Source organism: Bos grunniens, chromosome 5 (assembly GCF_055505025.1).
Source record: "Bos grunniens cultivar Pamir isolate PY7600 chromosome 5, Bosgru_T2T1.0, whole genome shotgun sequence".
NCBI lineage: Eukaryota > Metazoa > Chordata > Mammalia > Artiodactyla > Bovidae > Bos > Bos grunniens.
In genome coordinates this window covers 72138678-72156995 of record NC_141169.1, presented here as the reverse complement: position 1 = coordinate 72156995, position 18318 = coordinate 72138678, and the positions used below count along the sequence as shown (strand labels likewise).

The 18318-nt window shown below is 51.4% G+C and overlaps 1 protein-coding gene across 3 annotated transcripts in view; it reads left to right on the top strand.

Moving 5' to 3' along the window:
- Positions 1-18318, top strand: part of SYN3 (synapsin III) — a 496131-nt gene that overhangs the window by 466132 nt on the left and 11681 nt on the right. For all 3 annotated transcript variants that reach the window (XM_086401179.1, XM_086401181.1, XM_086401180.1), the window contains 4 exons: positions 4409-4551; positions 9314-9388; positions 12303-12405; positions 17550-17684. In XM_086401179.1, coding sequence (XP_086257305.1) covers positions 4409-4551; positions 9314-9388; positions 12303-12405; positions 17550-17684 — 456 coding nt within the window. The remainder of the gene's footprint in view (positions 1-4408; positions 4552-9313; positions 9389-12302; positions 12406-17549; positions 17685-18318) is intronic.

The following is an 18318-nucleotide window of genomic DNA, read 5'->3' as shown; positions in this document are numbered from 1 at the left end:
GAATGCCAGAGAGGAGGAGAGTGGGAGAAACCACACAGGGATCCAGCGAGGAAAACAAAGAGGAGAGATGGGAAGGCAGGGGGATGGAGACAGCACTGAGAGGGGTGGGCAAAGCGGGGAAGGGGAGAAGCAGGGAGAGGAAGAGATGGAAAAAGGTGGGAGAAGGGACAGGCGACCGCGGGAGATGCAGAGGGAAAGGGGGCAGAGAGGAGACAGGCGGTACTAAAAGCAGGAGGGAAAGGGAGAAGGCAGTGGACTTGGGAGAGAGGAATCATGGGGCCCAGGAGGAGGGAGGTGGGCAAGGCGGAGGAAGCAGGGCACAAGAGACAGGGCTGGGCCGCAGAGTGGGTAGGGAGGTGGGTGAGGATGTGAGTCTTCAGAGTCAAGGAGTTCACTGGGCACAAGTCCCCAGAGCAGCAAATGGGTAATCTTGAGTCACAGCTCATTTAGAGCTTCCTGTTTTCAGCTTGTCTCTGTGAACAGTTGGAGGGGTTTCCAGCTAGTAAATACATCGGAGTGCCAAGACTCCCTCCCCTGGCTGTGGCCGTTCCATGGCTGCCCGTCCCCAGAACCTTCTCATGCCACCTCCCTTTATGCCCTGAGCACCAGCCCAGCAGCTCCTCCAGCACCACCCAACAGACCACCTGCTCCCCTCTGCAAGGCCCCTGACTTCACCAGGTTCTCAAGGCTCCTGAAGGAAGCCGTAAGCCTCTTCCAACTACTGCACTCACATTCACCGATTGCACCACTGGCGCTCCACTAGGAAGCTGTAAACCTTTTAAGTGTGGAATCCAGCCCAAGCATTTACAGAGAAATTTACTTTATAAAACAAGTTTCTCTGAAACACAGTTTCTTTGCCTTTTTCCAAGACCCCATATTTTTCCTTCCATCCCCTTGCACTCTTCCCAGTTACAAGCACATCTTTATCCATCCTTCTTCAACTCAACCCAGCAGACGTGTCTGGGCCATCCACAGCATTCCAGACAGCAGGGTTACATCTGGAAACAAGACTCCTTGTCTGCCCTCACGAAGCTTGTGTCTAATGGGGAAACAGACATGGAGCCAGGGGTGGAGTCGGATTTTATGGGGCTCAGACAGCACACAACTTGAGAATAAAATTACCAGCCCATGTATAAGAAACCTGGGTTACGTGTTCAGTCCTGGAGAGGACAGGATGAGTGCCCAACCCAAACACCCAACTCTAGGAGAGAAGGGTTCACAAAGGAAGGTTGAGATAACCATTAATTAATTAAACCACTGCATCTATACTTTCTCTCTTTGCTCTCTTTTGCCTATCCTGTGAATAAATGAATGCATACATGATGCATTCTACAGACATTTACTTAAGGATGAAGTTTAGCTTCTGTAACAAAAACCTAAGATGGCTTAAACAAGCTAGGACCTTCCCTCTCACATAACTGGCTCCTTCCATCCTTCCTGGGGTGTTGCCTTTCAGATACAAAGTCTATGATGGTGCCCTTCCAGCCAGTCAGATGAGGCAAGAAAGAACTGTGAAGCACTCCCCCTTCCGCCTCACACACACACTTCTCTTTTAAGGCAGACCTGGGAATTCAAACCCAACTTCTGCTCAAGTCCCATTGACCAAAACGTGATCACCCAGCCTTGAGGACATGAGCACACACAGGTCCCAGGGAGATGAGGAGGTATAATGTTTATTCTGGATGGCCATGCACCCCCAGATTAAGGCATTTCACAGCTATATAAAAAGAGAATGGATGCTGTGGACAACTAGAAATCGCCGAGACAGCCTGTGGCGTATGTTGTGCTTACTAGGAAACTGAGGTGCGGAAGTAGCTGTGGTCCTTTCCAGGTCCATCCACTGACAAAACTGAATTAAACAAGCTGTCCCTGCAAGCTCCCAGCCCCGTTCTTTAATTTCAGTAACTGACGCTCTTTACCAGATCCCAAATGTTGGCCGAGAATGAAATACTGTGACCACCCAAGGGGTAGTTGAAGGAAGAGGAAGCAATATAGACTGTGAAGAAGTTGCCAGGGAAAAAAGGAAGAGAACCAGAAGAGAACAGTGAAACTAAATTTCAAGAAGTTTAGCGATTTCCTATACCATGGAGTGTCAATGCAGCAAGAGGACCCAAAGAAACTCGATTGGATTCACCAATGAGGAGGTCAGAACTGACCTTTGCCAAGTCATTTTGTGTGGAGTGGTGGGGAATGGCATCCAAAGAGAGTTGGTTTGGGAGTGAGTGGAAGATGAGGATGCTGAGATAGAGTAGTGGTAACTGAGGTACGGAAAGGCAGGAACAACCTGAGATTAGTGCATCCATGATCATGTTGATTCAAAAGATAAAAAATCAACGAAGAGCAAGAGCTAGAAAACGCATGGCCAACACAGAGTTTGACTGCTTTAACAAAGACCAAAATAACAGTGGCTTAAAGAAGATTAAGGTTCACTTCACTCTCATGTAGGAGTCTGAGCATACACAGTCAAGGGCAGACTAGGGACAATGGTGTGGGAAATCCAGCTCCTTCCACCGTATTAGCCAGTCATGCTCAACGTGCAGCCTCCATCTTGTGGCCCACGAAGGCTGCACCAGCTCCCACCGTCATGTAAACATCCCAGCCAGGCAGAAGGAGGAGAGGGAAGGGGAAGTTTTCTTTCATCTTAAAGGCACCATGCAGAGGTTGCTCACATCACATCTCCTCACATTTTCACTAGCTGGACTTGGACACTTGGCTACATCTACCGAGATAAGGGAGACAGACAAAGTCATCTTTAGCTGAGAGGCCAAATCCCCAGAGAAAACTTAAGGGTCCTATTACGAGGAAGGAGGGAACAGCAAGCAGTCAGAGCCTTAGGGGACCTAGAACAAAGGGTGGTCTCGGCCTTTGGTGGGAGGATGCTTGCTGTCTCCGGGGCGAGGACACACAGAGAGCGGAGAGGAGGTCTACCAAGCTGTTTACGACCTGTTGGGTGAGAGAGTGGATGTGCACTCATAAATACCCTGGGATGGTTCAGAGAACGCTGTGCTTTTGGAGTCCTAGGTTTCATTCTCAGCTCTGTGCTTAGCTGCTCTCTGGCCTTGGACAAGGAGAGAGATCTCCGTTTCCACATCTGTTAAATGGTCATAATAATGCCCACCCTGCCTGCCTCACAATCTTATTTTGAGTCCCAGAAGAGAACTGAGAAGATGTTCTGTAAGTGTGAGGTCAGGGCAGATGTGGGCGGCATCGTTATGGGGGGATGGAGTGGTCTAGGCACTGCTGAGCCTGAAGGGCAGGTGGGAAAGGGCTGGAAGAGGCTGGAAGGACAGCACCACCCCACACACAAGCTCCACACACCCATCCCCAAGGATCTGGCCTCTGCCCACTGCTGGCCAACGAACCCCTCTGTTGTCCAAGTGAGGATGACAGGGGAGGGGGCCCGCAGCCATCCACAGGGGCTGGAGTCAGCCTCTGGTGTGTCTTGAGATCGCCCTCCCAGAGCCTTGGCCTCGTCCCCTGCCCTTGGCCCTGGAAGCTCTCCTGAGACCTCTCGCTGACCCCAGGGCACACCCTGTGTCCCTGGCCTCAGCCCAGTAAACAGCATGAGTGAGTTTCTCCCCCAGGCCTCTGGCCTAGCAGAGCTAGCTGTGTCCAGAGCATGCACACTCCCAACACACTCCCTCCACACACATACATGCCCACACTGCCTGCACACTCAGAAGCACCACACCATGTGCATCACACATGCAAACACCGCACACATATGCCACGAACTGCACATTCCACACACACTTTACATGTCCCCCGCAAACTTCACACACACAGCCCACATGCACGCACCTGCCCATGCACACCACACACACACACACACTTACACTGATCTCTCTCTGTCCCATATCACACCCCCTACCCGGCTCTCCACACTGCTGCAGGAGTGCTTTTTCTAAAACACAAATGTGGCTACTTTCTTGTTTAAACTCCTCCTCTTCAACTGGCTATCCAGAGCTTCAGGCTAGCATTCTAGCCCCTGCCAAAGCTGTTGAGGCCCACCATGGTCTATTCCCTGAAGACCCTCTTCAGGTATATCCACCCTCCTGCCCCCTCGGCCAGTGTAGACCACTGGCCCACCCCTCTCCCCCCAGCTCCTCCTGCCCCTGGCTTGTCCATCCTCCATCCTCTCCAGAGAATGTACCTGTGTCATAGCCCATGTGAGAATCGCATTCCCTCTCCTGACCCCTGTTCAGAGCCCACCCCTCCTATAAAGACTCCCTCGACTTCCCCAGGTGGAATGCTGCCTTTGGGGAGCAACTTGCATCCTGTGTCTGCCTCCCCTGCCAGGCAGATGACCTTCTCACGGTCACTATATATGCAGCCCTGGGTCCCAGCACAGGGTAGGTGCTCAATGAACACCGGGTATGTGGTGCTCATCCCCTCATCCTCCCAACAGATCAAAGTAGAAAACCAGCACGACTACCAGGACGTCACCAGCATGGTGGCTATGGCCAAAACCTATGCCACCACCGAGGCCTTCATCGACTCCAAGTATGACATCCGCATCCAGAAGATCGGGTCCAACTACAAGGCCTACATGTGAGTCCCTGGGCAGGGGCAGGGGCTGGGCGGCCGGGAGGAGGGTAGGAGCAGAGTGTGAGAGGAACCGAGACTAAACCCCATGGCAGAGACCCCACAGGGATATCTTATCTTCCCTTTCTGTCTCCTTTAGTTTCCTTCACCTCTAGTTGTCACACAGGAAGGCTGCTGTTCCATCATGGCTCATTCCAGGGCAAAAAATCTGTCTACCTAAATGAAGGCTATTTCCCCCAGAGAAATAAAGACTGTTGGCCTCTTTGCAAGCATATAGGGGATGTATGTCACAGGAGACATACATGGAAGGGACACTTGGGGACACATCACTTGGGGACACACACTCAAGGATGGCCTTGAGTGCCTTGCTGAGGATTTTGGATTTTCTTCTCTTCCTTTCTGAGCAGAGAAGTGTCATGATCTGACCTGTAACCATGAAAGGAAGGCTCTGGGGCTATGGGCTGCAAAAGGGTTTCCCTGGGACTAATAAGATCAGGTAGGAGATTACACCAGATTTCTTTACCTGCAAGCAGTAAAAACCACATCTGACTAATATGGTGGAATTTTTTAAAGGGAATTTATTAGAAACCCATGGATGATCAGAAACTTAAAAAAACTAACTAACCCCAAATTACCAATTTCAGAAACATTGGGATTCAGGGAAGCCCCAGGAATCTGGGTAGCCAGAAGTAGTAGACAATCTTCGTGGCACCCCATTAGGAAGGGAATCTACCATAATCATTTTCAGGGCTTAACGCAAGATTACAATTCCACGGAAACAGTGCTGATTAGTCCAACGGTGGTCACATGATTATCAGAAGAAGGCAGACGATCCGTATAGAGAGTCCCACCAAGACAGCATGCACCACAGGCAGGGTCATTATCCAGTGGAGATAGAGGTTATGTGACTAAAAGAAAAGGGACGAATGCCAGAAAATTCATCACACATTCAATCCAGGGGTGGTTCATCAGATGATGACTCATGCTGGAGCTGTGGTTACAAGGATGAGTGGGAGCTCTTGACTGCGTGGAGAGCTCTGTCTTTTCTGCTCCAAGGCCTCTCTGTCTTACTTTGGAAAGTGCTGGTTCCACTTGAAATGATGAGACTCCAGAGAGGCAATAAGTGCCTGGTCTCCAAGCCTGGATGGAGTGCTGATTGCATGGTTCCCCCTTTGAAGACTGCAACAGATGGTTCTGGACAGTTGGACAATCTCTCTATGTGCTTCTATGTGGTGGAGCTGTGCTCTAGGTCAGGGTCAGCAAACCACAGCCCACAGGCCAAGTCTAGCTCCCACCTGTCTCATAAGTAAGGTTGCATTGATCACATACATCTCCATTTCTGTATTATCTAGGGTTACTTTTGCTCTACCTGGATTGCTTAGACTGTAGATTGGCAACTTTTTTCTGTAAGTGGCCAGATGGTCATTTTAGGCTCTGCAGGCCTCCCAGTTTCAGTTGCAACCACTCCACTCTGCCACTGCCTGGAAAACTGGAGAAAATGCAGTCCTTTGACCTGCAAGGAAATATGCCCAGGAAAGGGATGGAGCCAAGGAATACTTCTGGCCTGTCTTGCCAACTGTTCTCCCACCCATGAGCCAGGCCAGACCTGTCACTGCTCTCAGATGCCTTCAGGGCGATAAAGTCACCTCCACACCCATAACCCCTCTGAGTCGGAGAACATTCTAGTGCATGGTCCAACACATTCCTGAGGCCTCCACCATCCCTCATGATATCATTTCCCTCCTCTCCTCATTGTTAGCGTTTCCACTTGACATTGACGACACCTTGTCCCAGTTTCTCTTCTTGAGGATTACCTCATTGCCGCATTCTTTATGCTGAGCCTTTCTGTCCCGACAGCTCCAATTTGTCATTAGTTATGGCGTTTCCTGGACCCTGCATTGGCCCACGTCCGAGGGAAGGGGTTCGTGTCAGACCTCAGTGTAGAACGCCCTCTCCTCCCATGACCGTTCAACGTCCTTTCTGGCCCACTTCCTGCCCTGCACTCAGGCCTTTGTGCTTGTTGCTACTGAGTGTCATTGTGTCTAAGTCCTCTCAGCAGACAGAGCTGGGAAATAAATGTGTGTATCTCAACCCGTGTATACACACGTCTGTAATTATTTCTCTCTGTATATATCCGTCTATAGCTAAAGCTAAACAGCTCCTATTGATGTGTCAGACTTTCAACTAGGGCTCGGTTTTCAACATGATTCACTTTAGCCTTCCCAAGTTGCTTATCTGTAACTTTCCACTCCCAACAGTGAAAAAACCTGGCTTCCCCCATCCTCCCTCCACGTACTTCTTTGTTCAATCCCAGCACATGTGTACAGTTGCAGAACTGTCAGGCTGTAGCCCCATGAGGAACAACTTTGGCAACTACGGTGCAGGACTTACATATGGCTTCTTCTGTTCTTAGGCATCCAGTCTCCACTAATCTCCAAAGGTAGTTAGGTCGGCACCTTTCCACTCACCCCTGCCCTCTTCAACCAGGGGGTCAGCATCAAACCTGTGTCATAAACGTAGGTTCCATTGTCACAGCCTACGTTCCATCCTTCATTCAAGCGGCTGCATCATATTTGGGCCAATCAACTTTTTTCCCCAGACCTGTGTTCAGCTCTGCCATGGAGAGTCATGGTTAAGAGCACAGAGTTTCTCAGATACGGTTTCGTGGCTTCTGTCATTCAATGGGACTGATGATAATAATAATGTCCATCTCATTAGGTTTTGTGAGACTGAAGCCTGTGTTTATAAAGCTTTTAGACCCAAGTCTCAGACATAGAAGGCACTCACTATCAGCTCTCTCTATCATTATCTTCTTGGAAGAAGACCAATCTAGCTTGTGCTCCTGCTGTTGCTGGCATAGAATGCTTTCTTTTCTCATCTACACTTACTGAAAAATAATAGTAGCACCCACTGTACTAAGAGATTTATGAGAATCTTTCCTTTAATCCACATGATGCCCTATAAGCATGGTACTAAAATGGTTCCTATTTACTAATAAGAAAATATTCAGAAATGTTGTCCATGGTTAAACTAGGAAACACTACAACCAAGATTCAAACTCGTACCTGACTCAAGTCAGTTCTTACCTTCCCTTGTCACCATACAGATCCCACTCTACCCTATCCTACTCATCCCTCCAGGTACCTCTCAGTCACTACCTTCTGGGGTCACATAAAGTATCTAAAACGTTGTTTCCCCAGAATGCCTCACACCTCACGTGTACTGCTAACCCTACCATGCCTCTGTTCTGGTTTTAGGCTAGTCTACCCTTTAAGGTAGTAAACAGCTGGAGGAGGGGGGTCATCTCTGCACACTCAGATTAGTCCTGTAGTCAAGACATAGGGTGGCCTGATGATTGTTTGCCAAATTGAATTTAATTGCATTGAGTTGAACTGAACTGAACCAACTGAAGCTTATCAATGTGACTGCAACATTTAACCATTTAAATGTTAAATGCGACACTTTAACCATTATGGCTCCTGTTGGCCACCTGTTCTCAGCATCTGCTATTCTCAGATACATTGTATTTTCTCTTTTAGAAAGACATTGGATAGCACTGGTTCACCCTTGAAGCTCAATCACATGCCTTTCCTTGGACATGAAACAGATCACATTATCACTTCCATTTTGCTTAAAGCCATTCAGTCTTTGCTGAATCCAGATATGCCACTGGATATACTTTTTCTGTATTTCTCTTCAGCAAACACAACCCCTTACCTAGTGAGTTGTTACCTGGAACCTACTACCTGCCAGGAACCCTTGGACACTAGAGGTACAGAGGGATGAGTCAAACATGCTCCCTGCCCTCAGGGAAGTCAGCACACTAAAGCGGTCATTGCAACTGAAAGGAGCTTTTCTAAACATTGGTAGAATGTAGTATAGGGGGTTCTTATTGGGGAAGTGTCATGTCAGAAAGTCACATTTTCAGATGAAACTTGAAAGATGAGTAGGACTTAGGGAGACAAGGATGGAGATGAAGACTCTATCAGGCAAAGGGGAAAAGTATATGGAGGCCTATACACTGGAAAAAATCCATGGGCTTTGGAGCACCCGAAGGGATGTCAGTTGTTGCTGGAGCAGAAAAAGCAAAGGAACTGAGAGGGTGATGAGGCAGGCAGAGGCAGAGGCCTTCCTGCTCTTCACCGTGAAAAGGCAGTCACTTCTCGCCATTGGTTATTTTTCCTACATTTTAGTGCTCAAAAAAGATTCCAGAGTCACGAGGGGCTATACTACCCTAGTTCTTCTAAAAAAAACAGGAGGTCATTTGAAGGATTTAATCTGATAGTGTAGGCATTCATTAAATTCAATTTTACATTTCAAACGTGGCTTAGGAAAAGATACATAAGACCCAAGAAATAAGACAATCAATATAAAGGGAAATAAAAACACACACACAAAAATCTGAAGACAGGATGTGTATCTAAGAATGCACATCATAGTGGGCTTCCCAGGTGACGCTTATGGTAAGGAACCCACCTGCCAATGCAGGAGGCATAAGAGACAAGGGTTCGATCCCTGGGTCAGGAAGATCCCTTGGAGAGGGCATGGAAACCCACTCTAGTATTCTTGCCTGTAGAATCCCAGGGACATAGGAGTCTGGTAGGCTACAGTGCATAGGATTGCAAAGAGTCCAACATGACTGAAGCGACTTAGAACAATGTAAGCTAGATATTTGAATCAGAGCCACCAAACAGCCAAAGCAAAAAAGGAAAGCAGATCAATGACAAGCATCCCTACTTCCCTCACTGTGTCGTTTGTTCTGGTACAGGAGAACCTCCATCTCTGGAAACTGGAAGGCCAACACAGGCTCTGCCATGCTGGAGCAGGTGGCCATGACCGAGAGGTAAGAGGTAACGGAGGCGCTTCGGGAAGGGTACCGACCACAGGGGGAGGTAGACAGGGATACAGCAAGGATCCTGTCATGAATGCTGTCTCGCACTTTGGCCAGCGTCTCACCACCCACAGAGCACTTTCCTAGGCATGATCCGCTTTATTGCCCATAATAGCCTTCAGGGAATGTTTTACAATAACCCCATTTTACAGATGGGAAAGATGGTTCAGAGGGGGATCATGGCTTGTCCAAGTCACAGAACTGATCAATGGCAGAGATAAGACTAAAACCTTGACATCTTGACTTCGTCCAGGGGTCTTTGTGGCCCTGCCAGTTGCTGCAGGAAGAGAGCAGGATGTCCTCACCAGTCTCTTCTGCTCTTGACAGCTGTATGGAAGCATCCCGTTAGGGTACCACAGCTCCCACCTGGAGTGTCCACTCCTCTCTCAGTGTCCACTCCTCTCTCAGCATGAGGAGGGAGAGGTCAATTTCCTGTGAATCATGAATGCAGTAGAAAGGCACACTGGCTGAAAGTCCCTCCCTTTAAACAACACCTGTGAGCCATCTTCACCTGAAGAAGGTCCAGCCACCTGCTTTTGAGGCCAGCAGCACACACACATCCCTTGCTGAGTGCCCAGTGATCTCTGCTTGCAAGCCTTCAGTGACACTGGCAAGGCATGGGCTTTAGGGTCAGAAAGGTCTGTTCAGTGAACATGTATTGAGTACCTACTGCATGTTATGTATGCTAAGCACTAAAGAGGTCCAGACGAAAAGACCCCACCCTTCCCTTTAAGAACTCTGTATCAGTTGCCAGTTTCAGAAAATGGATTAGTTGGAGCCAAAGGGGATTTACTGGCTTGTGGCAATGAAAACTTCAAGGTGCAGCTCCAGGTAGGCCTGTAGAACTTATTCTACCCACCCACTCCAGTATTCTTGCCTAGAGAATTCCATGGACAGAGGAGCCTGGTGGGCTACAGTCCATGGGGTCACAAAGAGTTGGGCACAACTGAGTGACTTTCACTTTCACTGCCAACTTCAGTTCAGCTTTCTTCCATGTTGGCTTCATTCCAGAAGGCCAGCTCACTCATATAGTGATCCAATGTGGCTCCAGGCTTACATCTTAACTGCGACAAGTCTAGCAGAAAGATGTCTTTCCCAACTATTTCAATCAAAGCCTGGAATTGAGCCTTATTCACTGATAGGCCTGACTTAAGTCACATGACTATCATGGACCCCATCACGAAGACCCAGAAAGCAGCAGCACTGTAATTAGATACTCCTGTGTCACATCTCTGCCCCAAGAGAATGAAGTGGGACCACCGTGCTGCAGCAACATGGACTGAGACTTAGGGGAGGGATGTAACGCGGGTCCTGCCCTTGTGGAACTCGTTCAGGGCTCTATGCTGAGGAAACAGCATGAACTAAAGTGAGTGGTCCTGCCCCCTTCAGATCTGTGTTACACAGGTTAAGTACCCTTTCTGAACTCCTTCAGCTGTAGGCTGGAGGTAATGCACCCAAGCCAGAGGGCTGATGAGAAAGGGATCTTCAGTGGCAGGAGTGCACTGGAAATAGCAGTCTCCTTCCCTTCCCGCCAGTCCCAGGTGCTGCCCCCAAGGTGGGTGCCCACCTGTGCTCTCCAGTCTCAGGGGTCCCTGGCACAACTGCACCACCTGCTCTGGGGGAGTGACAGCCTTCCCCCAGTGGGCATTCAAGGGGCAGTCGTGGCCCTTTTCTCCACCAGCTTTCCAGAATGTAAGCCCAGCCTTTCCCCGGGCCTCACAGGCTGCTCACAGGTGTCTCCAGCAGGTCATTATCTCCCTGGCTCTGCTCAGTCCCAGGCCCCATGGGCCATTCCTGGAGGAGCCTGCTATGGGAGTGGGGCTGCTCAGGCCTGGAATCCACTTTCCCTTCTGCAAATTCATGGTCAGTAGCCTAAGTGCCTCAAGGAAACTTAGCAGAGGAGATGAGAGAGCCAGCTCTGAGAGCACTTCAGCTCATTCCAGGCCTTATGGCTCAGAGACACAAATAGATCTCCAAGCAGGCGTGCCCCATGTGACCCTGGAGAGTGGGGAGAAAAGCAAGAACATTGACACAAAGTCCCCTGTGACTCCAAATCCAGCCACCACGAGGGAAGCCAAGCACAAGGCCGGGAAGATACAACCATCCCCTTGTTGCAGGGTCAGAGTCCAGCACTGAGATCTTCTCCTGCAAAGCAAACGGACCCTGCAGCCATCAAGTGGCTGGAAAGGGAACAAAAGCAGCGGGTCCAGAGGGCCAGGCCCCCGGGCCAGGCTGGAGAGGCCTGCCAGGCTCCTCTGCCTGCGTGCCTCAGGCCAGGGGGAGAATACACCCTTTGTCCCCGCAGGCTGGGCCTGGGAGGGACTTCTGGGGCCCTTCAAGAAGTTTTCCCAAGGGAAAAAGACTTCAGGGGCAGCTGGGGTCCAGGACAGATCCAGCTGGGGGCAGGACAAGCTCCCCAGTACTGGGGGCCAGCAAAGTCCTGGGGAGGGGAAGGAGATCAGGTCTCTGAGATCCCCCCCAACTCCCCTCACTCCTCCCCCTCATCCTGCTTGTCGCCTGCCTGCCTGGCTCCCTCTCTAAACTCTCTCCCTCTGTGTGTCTCTCACTGCCCATCTATATCTCTGCCTTTCTTTTTACCCATTCTGTCTCTCCCACTGCCTCTGTTTCTCTCTGTGTCTGTTTCTCTGCCTTTCTGTGTCTCTCGTGCATCTCTGTCTCTTATGTCTTCCTGTCTCTCCATCTCTGAATGGATGTGTTTATGTGTATGTCACTGTCTGTCTCCTAGCCTGTTTTTTCTGTGGGTGTCTCTCGGGGTCTCTCCTTCCCCCTGTCTCTGCATCTCTCGCTGTCTGCTTCCCGCCCCTGCCCCCTGTCCTGCATACTCACTGTCTGTCCGTCCCTGCAGGTACAGGCTGTGGGTGGACAGCTGCTCGGAGATGTTTGGTGGCCTGGACATCTGTGCTGTCAAGGCTGTCCACAGCAAAGATGGCAGAGATTACATCATAGAGGTGAGCAATGGAGTAGGAGTTCCTCCTGGCCGGAACCAGGCCCCTGGGCAGGCATTCCAGAGGGAAGGAGTCCAGGTGTGACCTCCAGAGTGGTCAGCTGTGTCTTAGGTCAGGGCTGGGGCACAAGCAGCCTAGGCCTCAGGGAGCAGCTCCAGAGGCTTCTCACCCACTGCCCTCATGTACCCCCACCCACCACCTCGGCTGCATCTAAAGCCTTTGTGCCCAGGGGTCCTGCCCTGGACTTTGATGACTTTGGGCATGAGGTTTGATAACCTTCCAACACCTGTGGCCCTAACGGTAGGGGAAGGGCACTGGGCCAAGAGTTGGCAAGATTCTGTCCCCTCTAGTCTGTTAAATTTTCTTAGTATCTAAGCGGGTAAAGAGGACCCACTTCCACAGTCACCATGCAGAGAGTCCCTCACTGTTCAATCAACAAACATGTATTAGGGGCTCCCATGGGCCTGGTGTGGGGCAGTTCTGGAGATAGAGCGCTGAACAAGACACGTATGGAGTGTGCCGGCTGGCACGGAGGATGGTGCACTAGTCACTGCGGGGCACTGATGGTTAGGAACGGGGTGAGAATAAAGGGAAATGTATGAGAGAGGCTCAGAGGGGCTCAGAGTCCCAGAATCTCTCCCTCAACCTTCCTGCATCTCACAGGCCAACGCGCCCCTGCTGCCCTCCAGAGCTGTCGCCTGTGGGTCCCTGTGGGCCTCCCATTCCCCTGCCCACCCCCATGACTTCCTCCCCAGGCCCCAATCCCACAGTCCTCCTCCCAGGCCATGGCTCCCCTGTGTCTCTCCTGACCTCACAGCCCCCCTCCCCTCCTAACCCTTTCCCGGCCCCCGCCAGAGCCCATGGCTCTCCGTGGCTTCCCCTGAAAAGGCTGCGCTGGCTCAGAGTTCTCTCCCCAGCGTCACGTCTCTCTGCTCACACACCACCACCACCCCCACCAGTCCCTCCGGTACTTCCCTTCTGCGGCCTTCTCCTCACACCACAGCAGAGGGGCGGTGCTGACACACGGCCAAGACACGTGAGGGAGCGCCCTGCGGCTGCCCCCTCCCCTGGGTGTGGGCAGTTAATGGGAAGCACATGGCTGGGATGACCGCGAGAGCCAGCTAATGCTCCAGCCCAGCGTGTCTGCACCACTCCCAGGACCCACAGTGAGCCAGGACCAGTGACCGGAGGGGTGGGAGCCCCGCTGGTCTCCTCCTGCCATGCCAGGAAGGCATTCATCCCACCCTGAGCCCCTAGACTGACCAGCTCGGAGGTGGAGGGGAGGGAGGCCAGGGTGGGCACAGCCCTTCTGCCCACTCTTGGCCCAAGGAAGGCCCGGTAACTTCCAGGGATGAGTTACCATCTATATTAGCAAGTTCAGTCTTACTCTAGAAAACAACTCTCAGGAGTTCCTGCAGTCCAGTGGTTAAGACTCCATGCTTGAATGCACGGAATGTGGGTTTGATCCCTGGTCAGGGAACTAAGATCCCACATGCCATGTGGCACAGTCAAAAAAAAAAACTCTCCCCTCAAGTCCAGTGGCCACCATACCTGAAATCCCCCCAGCAGCCCCTTCTCAGGGGACACTGTAGGGGCCAGGAGCGGAGCCACCATCCCGCACACTTGCTTCCGAGTCAGACCCAGGCTGCTCCCTGGAGGAATGAGGTGCCCAGCTTCCTGAGGACGCCTGAGTGCTTCAGATCCATGCCCAGGGCGCTGCATCTCCGGAATCCCTCCCTGGCCCTCCTGCCTCTGCGTCTCCTCATGGGACCACCAGACATGAACTCAGCTTTAACACACACGTGGTCACTGATCCATTCACCCATTCATTCACCCATTCATTCATTCACTGTTGAGGTCCTCCTCTGGGCACCAGCCCTCCATTCAGGCGATGGGGATACGGCAGGGTAGCAGGGACTCTGCTCTGGAGCTTCCATTCAGAGAGGGGCCTGCAGTCAGCAGATGAAGGACTCCGGGGCTGCTTCCCCCTCTCTTCTGTGAGTTTAGTTCCTTCTCTCTCACTTGAGCATTATCTCTGCCCCTGAGAGCTCCTGCCTCTCTGAGTTTCCTCAACTTTCACTCATAGGAAACAAAAGTTTGTACCCGTGGGCCCAGGCTCCCTGCCTCCAGACATTCAGAGGGTCAGGGATGAAAGACCTTCCACATTTGAAAAGAAAATCGTGGGTTTGGACTTTTAAAAAACAAGAAAACAACTTCTCAAAAATGTATCAGGAGGGAAAGAATGGCTTTTCAGACTTTTTCTTTTTCTCTCAGAAACGTTACAGAGTGGTTTCCCTTGCTTTTTGGTTTAGAGTAGGGGAAGGGAGATAGGGAGCTTTTTACCAGGAAGATAAAAGGTATTTTAAAAAACAAAGACAGGATCCAAAAATACTGATTTCCTTAGCCACCTCTGTGGTGAGAACATAACATTTGTGGGACATGTTTTGTGAAGATCCTCACAGTGAAATACTCAGGGGAAAGACCCTTGAACTTGTCCTCCATGACTTGTCCAGGGAATGACATTGCTCACTGGAAAAATGCTTCCCTGGGGAGACCCGAATGTCCACTTCCTTTAGCTGTGTCCACCGTGGGGACCGCAAAGTGCTCTGACCTCAGGTTCATTGTGGCGGCTGTTTTCCACTGTAGCAAACGTAGGAAACAGAAACCAGAACAAAAAAAGAGTGGGCAGGCAGGGCCAGGAAGAGAAAGGCCAGAGCTGCGCACACTGAGGCACCACAGCCATCGCTCAGCTCAGCCCACGCTGACTGAGAGACTGTCCACGTGCCGGGCAATGGGATCCAGGAAGCCAAGGACCCAGGCCCAACCCACAGGGAGCTCAGTTTGCTAATACAATCTGCATTCACATCCTTGAGTTTGCTTTTCAGCTTCCCAACCATAGTAGGGCTTCCCTGGTGGCTCAGTGGTAAAGAATCCACCTGCAATGCAGGAGACACGGGTATGATCCCTGGATCAGGAAGATCCCCTGCAGAAGGAAATGGCTGCTGCTGCGGCTGCTGCTAAGTCGCTTCAGTCGTGTCCAACTCTGTGCGACCCCATAGATGGCAGCCCACCAGGCTCCCCCGTCCCTGGGGTTCTCCAGGCAAGAACACTGGAGTGGGTTGCCATTTCCTTCTCCAATTCATGAAAGTGAAAAGTGAAAAGTGAAAGTGAAGTCGCTCGGTCGTGTCTGACTCCTAGCGACCCCATGGACTGCAGCCCACCAGGCCCCTCCATCCATGGGATTTTCCAGGCAAGAGTACTATTCTTGCTTGGCAAATCCCATGGACAGAGGAGCCCGGCAGGCTACAGTCCCTGGGGTCGCAAAGAATTGGACATGACTTAGCTACTAAACAGCAACAACTATAGTAGGTGCTTTAGATTAATGCACTCCTAAAAGTCCCAGATGCAAGGGTCTTCGCAGCTGCCCAACCCCCTCAGGTTATAGTTGAGGAAAACAACAGGCCCACAGATGAGAAGTGAGCTACCAAGATCATACCACGAGTCCCTAGGAGAACCAGAGCCTGGAAGCCAGGTCTCCCATTCCTAGTTCTTACTCAGAGCTGTTCGGTGATTGTTGAGATGTAGAAGGAGTGCTCCCAATCTGTCCTGGGACTTGCTACTTCTTTGACCCTCAGCTTTCCCATTGTGATAAGGGCAGTAACGGTACCTATCTCAAAGAGATACTCTGAGATTTATGTGAGCTCTCCACCCAGTGCTTCGAACAGCACCTGGCACCTAGTAAAGCCATACAGCTCTTACTAGTATCCTTATCGATATGAGCAGGACTTGTCCTTCCATTCAGCAGGTACTTACCAAGGGCACACCTGTCTGGACACAGGGCCCATCCCCAAGCCAGGGGCTCATGGTCGGGTTGGGGAGACACAAACAGGAGATGGTGAGACAACCAAAGCAAGGATGGCAGGAGTGCCAAGAAGGCGTCGCAGAGGAAGGACCAGCTAGATGTTCCTGACAGATGAGAAGGGCTAGCCAGGTAGAGAGTGGGCAGAGTCAATGGCCTACCTGCCCAAGGACCTGGATGGGAGACAGAACCTGCTGAGTCCAGAGCTTGGGAAAAGGGGAAACCAGATGGAGAATTAGATGGCGGTGAGCTGGGGAACAGGCTGGGTTCCTATAGCTGGGGAGGAGACAGAGAGCCCACCAAGGCCCCACCCTCCACCAACCCACCCAAGACCTTCTACCTCTGTCCATGCCTAGGGAACCACCTGGATCACTGGCCTACATGCCTTTGGGCAAGCCCTTCCCATCTCTGGGCCTTGGTTTCTCCATCTGCCAAAAGAGTGGATGCACAAATATGATCACTCAGCATGCATGCATGCCAAGTCACTTCTGCCGTGTCTGACTCTTTGCGACCCCATGGACTGTAACCCACAAGGCTCTTCTGTCCATGGGATTCTCCAGGCAAGAATACTGGAGTGGGTTGCCATGCCCTCCTCCAGGGGATCTTCCCCACCCAGGGATCGAACTCGCATCTCTTACATCCCCTGCATTGGCAGGCAGGTTCTTCACCACCAGCACCACCTGGGAAGCCCCTGATCTCTCAGGGCCCCTCCCATTACAAGTGTGCCTCCTTTGAGAAGCAGCCTTCTCCCTGTGGAAGAAATTTCTCTGCAGTTTATTCTGCTAGAGTTCCAGAGAACAGGCCTCGCCTCTTCCCTCTTCTCTCCGAATCTTGAGTTGACTGCAACCCGTGTCATTTTTTGATCATAATTGAGCCCCTTCCTTCACTGCTTCCGGCTTTGTGGAAAACCTTGACCTTGGGCCAAAGTTCAGAAAGCTGGCCCCAATCCTGGGTAGGGGCCGAGGTGGGAAAGGACGGGGCAGAGACCGGCTCCCCAAAGAAAAGAGCAGAAAAGGTCAGCAAAGGCTCCCTGCCCTTGGTCGCATGTCTAAGGCCCAGCAAATGCAGACTGAATTGAACTGAGTCCAGGGAGTTGATTTAGACTGAACTGCGGGAAATCGGCTGTCTCCACGGGGGTCATTTCCAGCCGAGGCGCTGGGCTGGAGATTTGCATGGAGAACACTGCCATCTAGTGTTCACTTCTGTCCTGAGGTCTGAGCCCACCCTCCTGGGATGCGCTGCTCAGCTGCCAAGCTCCCCTCCTTCAGGACTCCTTTCTCGCCCACAGGTGATGGACAGCTCAATGCCTCTGATTGGAGAGCACGTGGAAGAGGACAAGCAGCTGATGGCCGACCTTGTCATCTCCAAAATGAGCCAACTCCTGATGCCAGGGGGCACGGTGCCCTCGCCCCTGAGGCCTTGGGTGAGAGAGTGTATAGTCATGAGAGATGCTTGGCCGTCTGGGAGGGGGTGCCCTGATCCAGAGGAGATGCACCCAGGGAGGAACCGACCTGGAGAGAAAGAAATGGGGTGTGGGTGGGGCTGGGCTTGGGGGAGAGTTTGTACCCCTGCTCCTGACAGGGACATTTGGGAGGCTCTGAGGGGCCTTTCTTCTCTCTGCCACCCTGGAGAGAAAAATGTGGTCTCAACTTGGCTTTGAGTGTCTGCAGGCAGAGATTATTATCATAGAAAACCAGATGTCCCCTCTGTGCCCTCCCTCCCAGGCCTGAATGGTGAGCAGGGTGTGTGTGTGTGCGCGCGTGCACACGCACTTATGCCCACATGTACACACATGCCCTTTGTGTGCTCCCAGGGCACTGGTCAGCAGGGACTCTTGTGTCTTCCATTTGCTCATCTTCCAACCTCTTCACGCTAACACAGAGCTCCTGTCTTCCCTGATCCTCACCATGGGTTACCAGATGATTCTCCAAAGAATTTGCTAGATCTCCAGCTTTCTGGAAAAGCAAGTCTCAAAACCTGATCCCCTTTTTTCCCCCTCAAAACAAATCTGTTATAACAGATGTCAGAAAGATGCTTGTTCTCAAGAAGGCCACTGG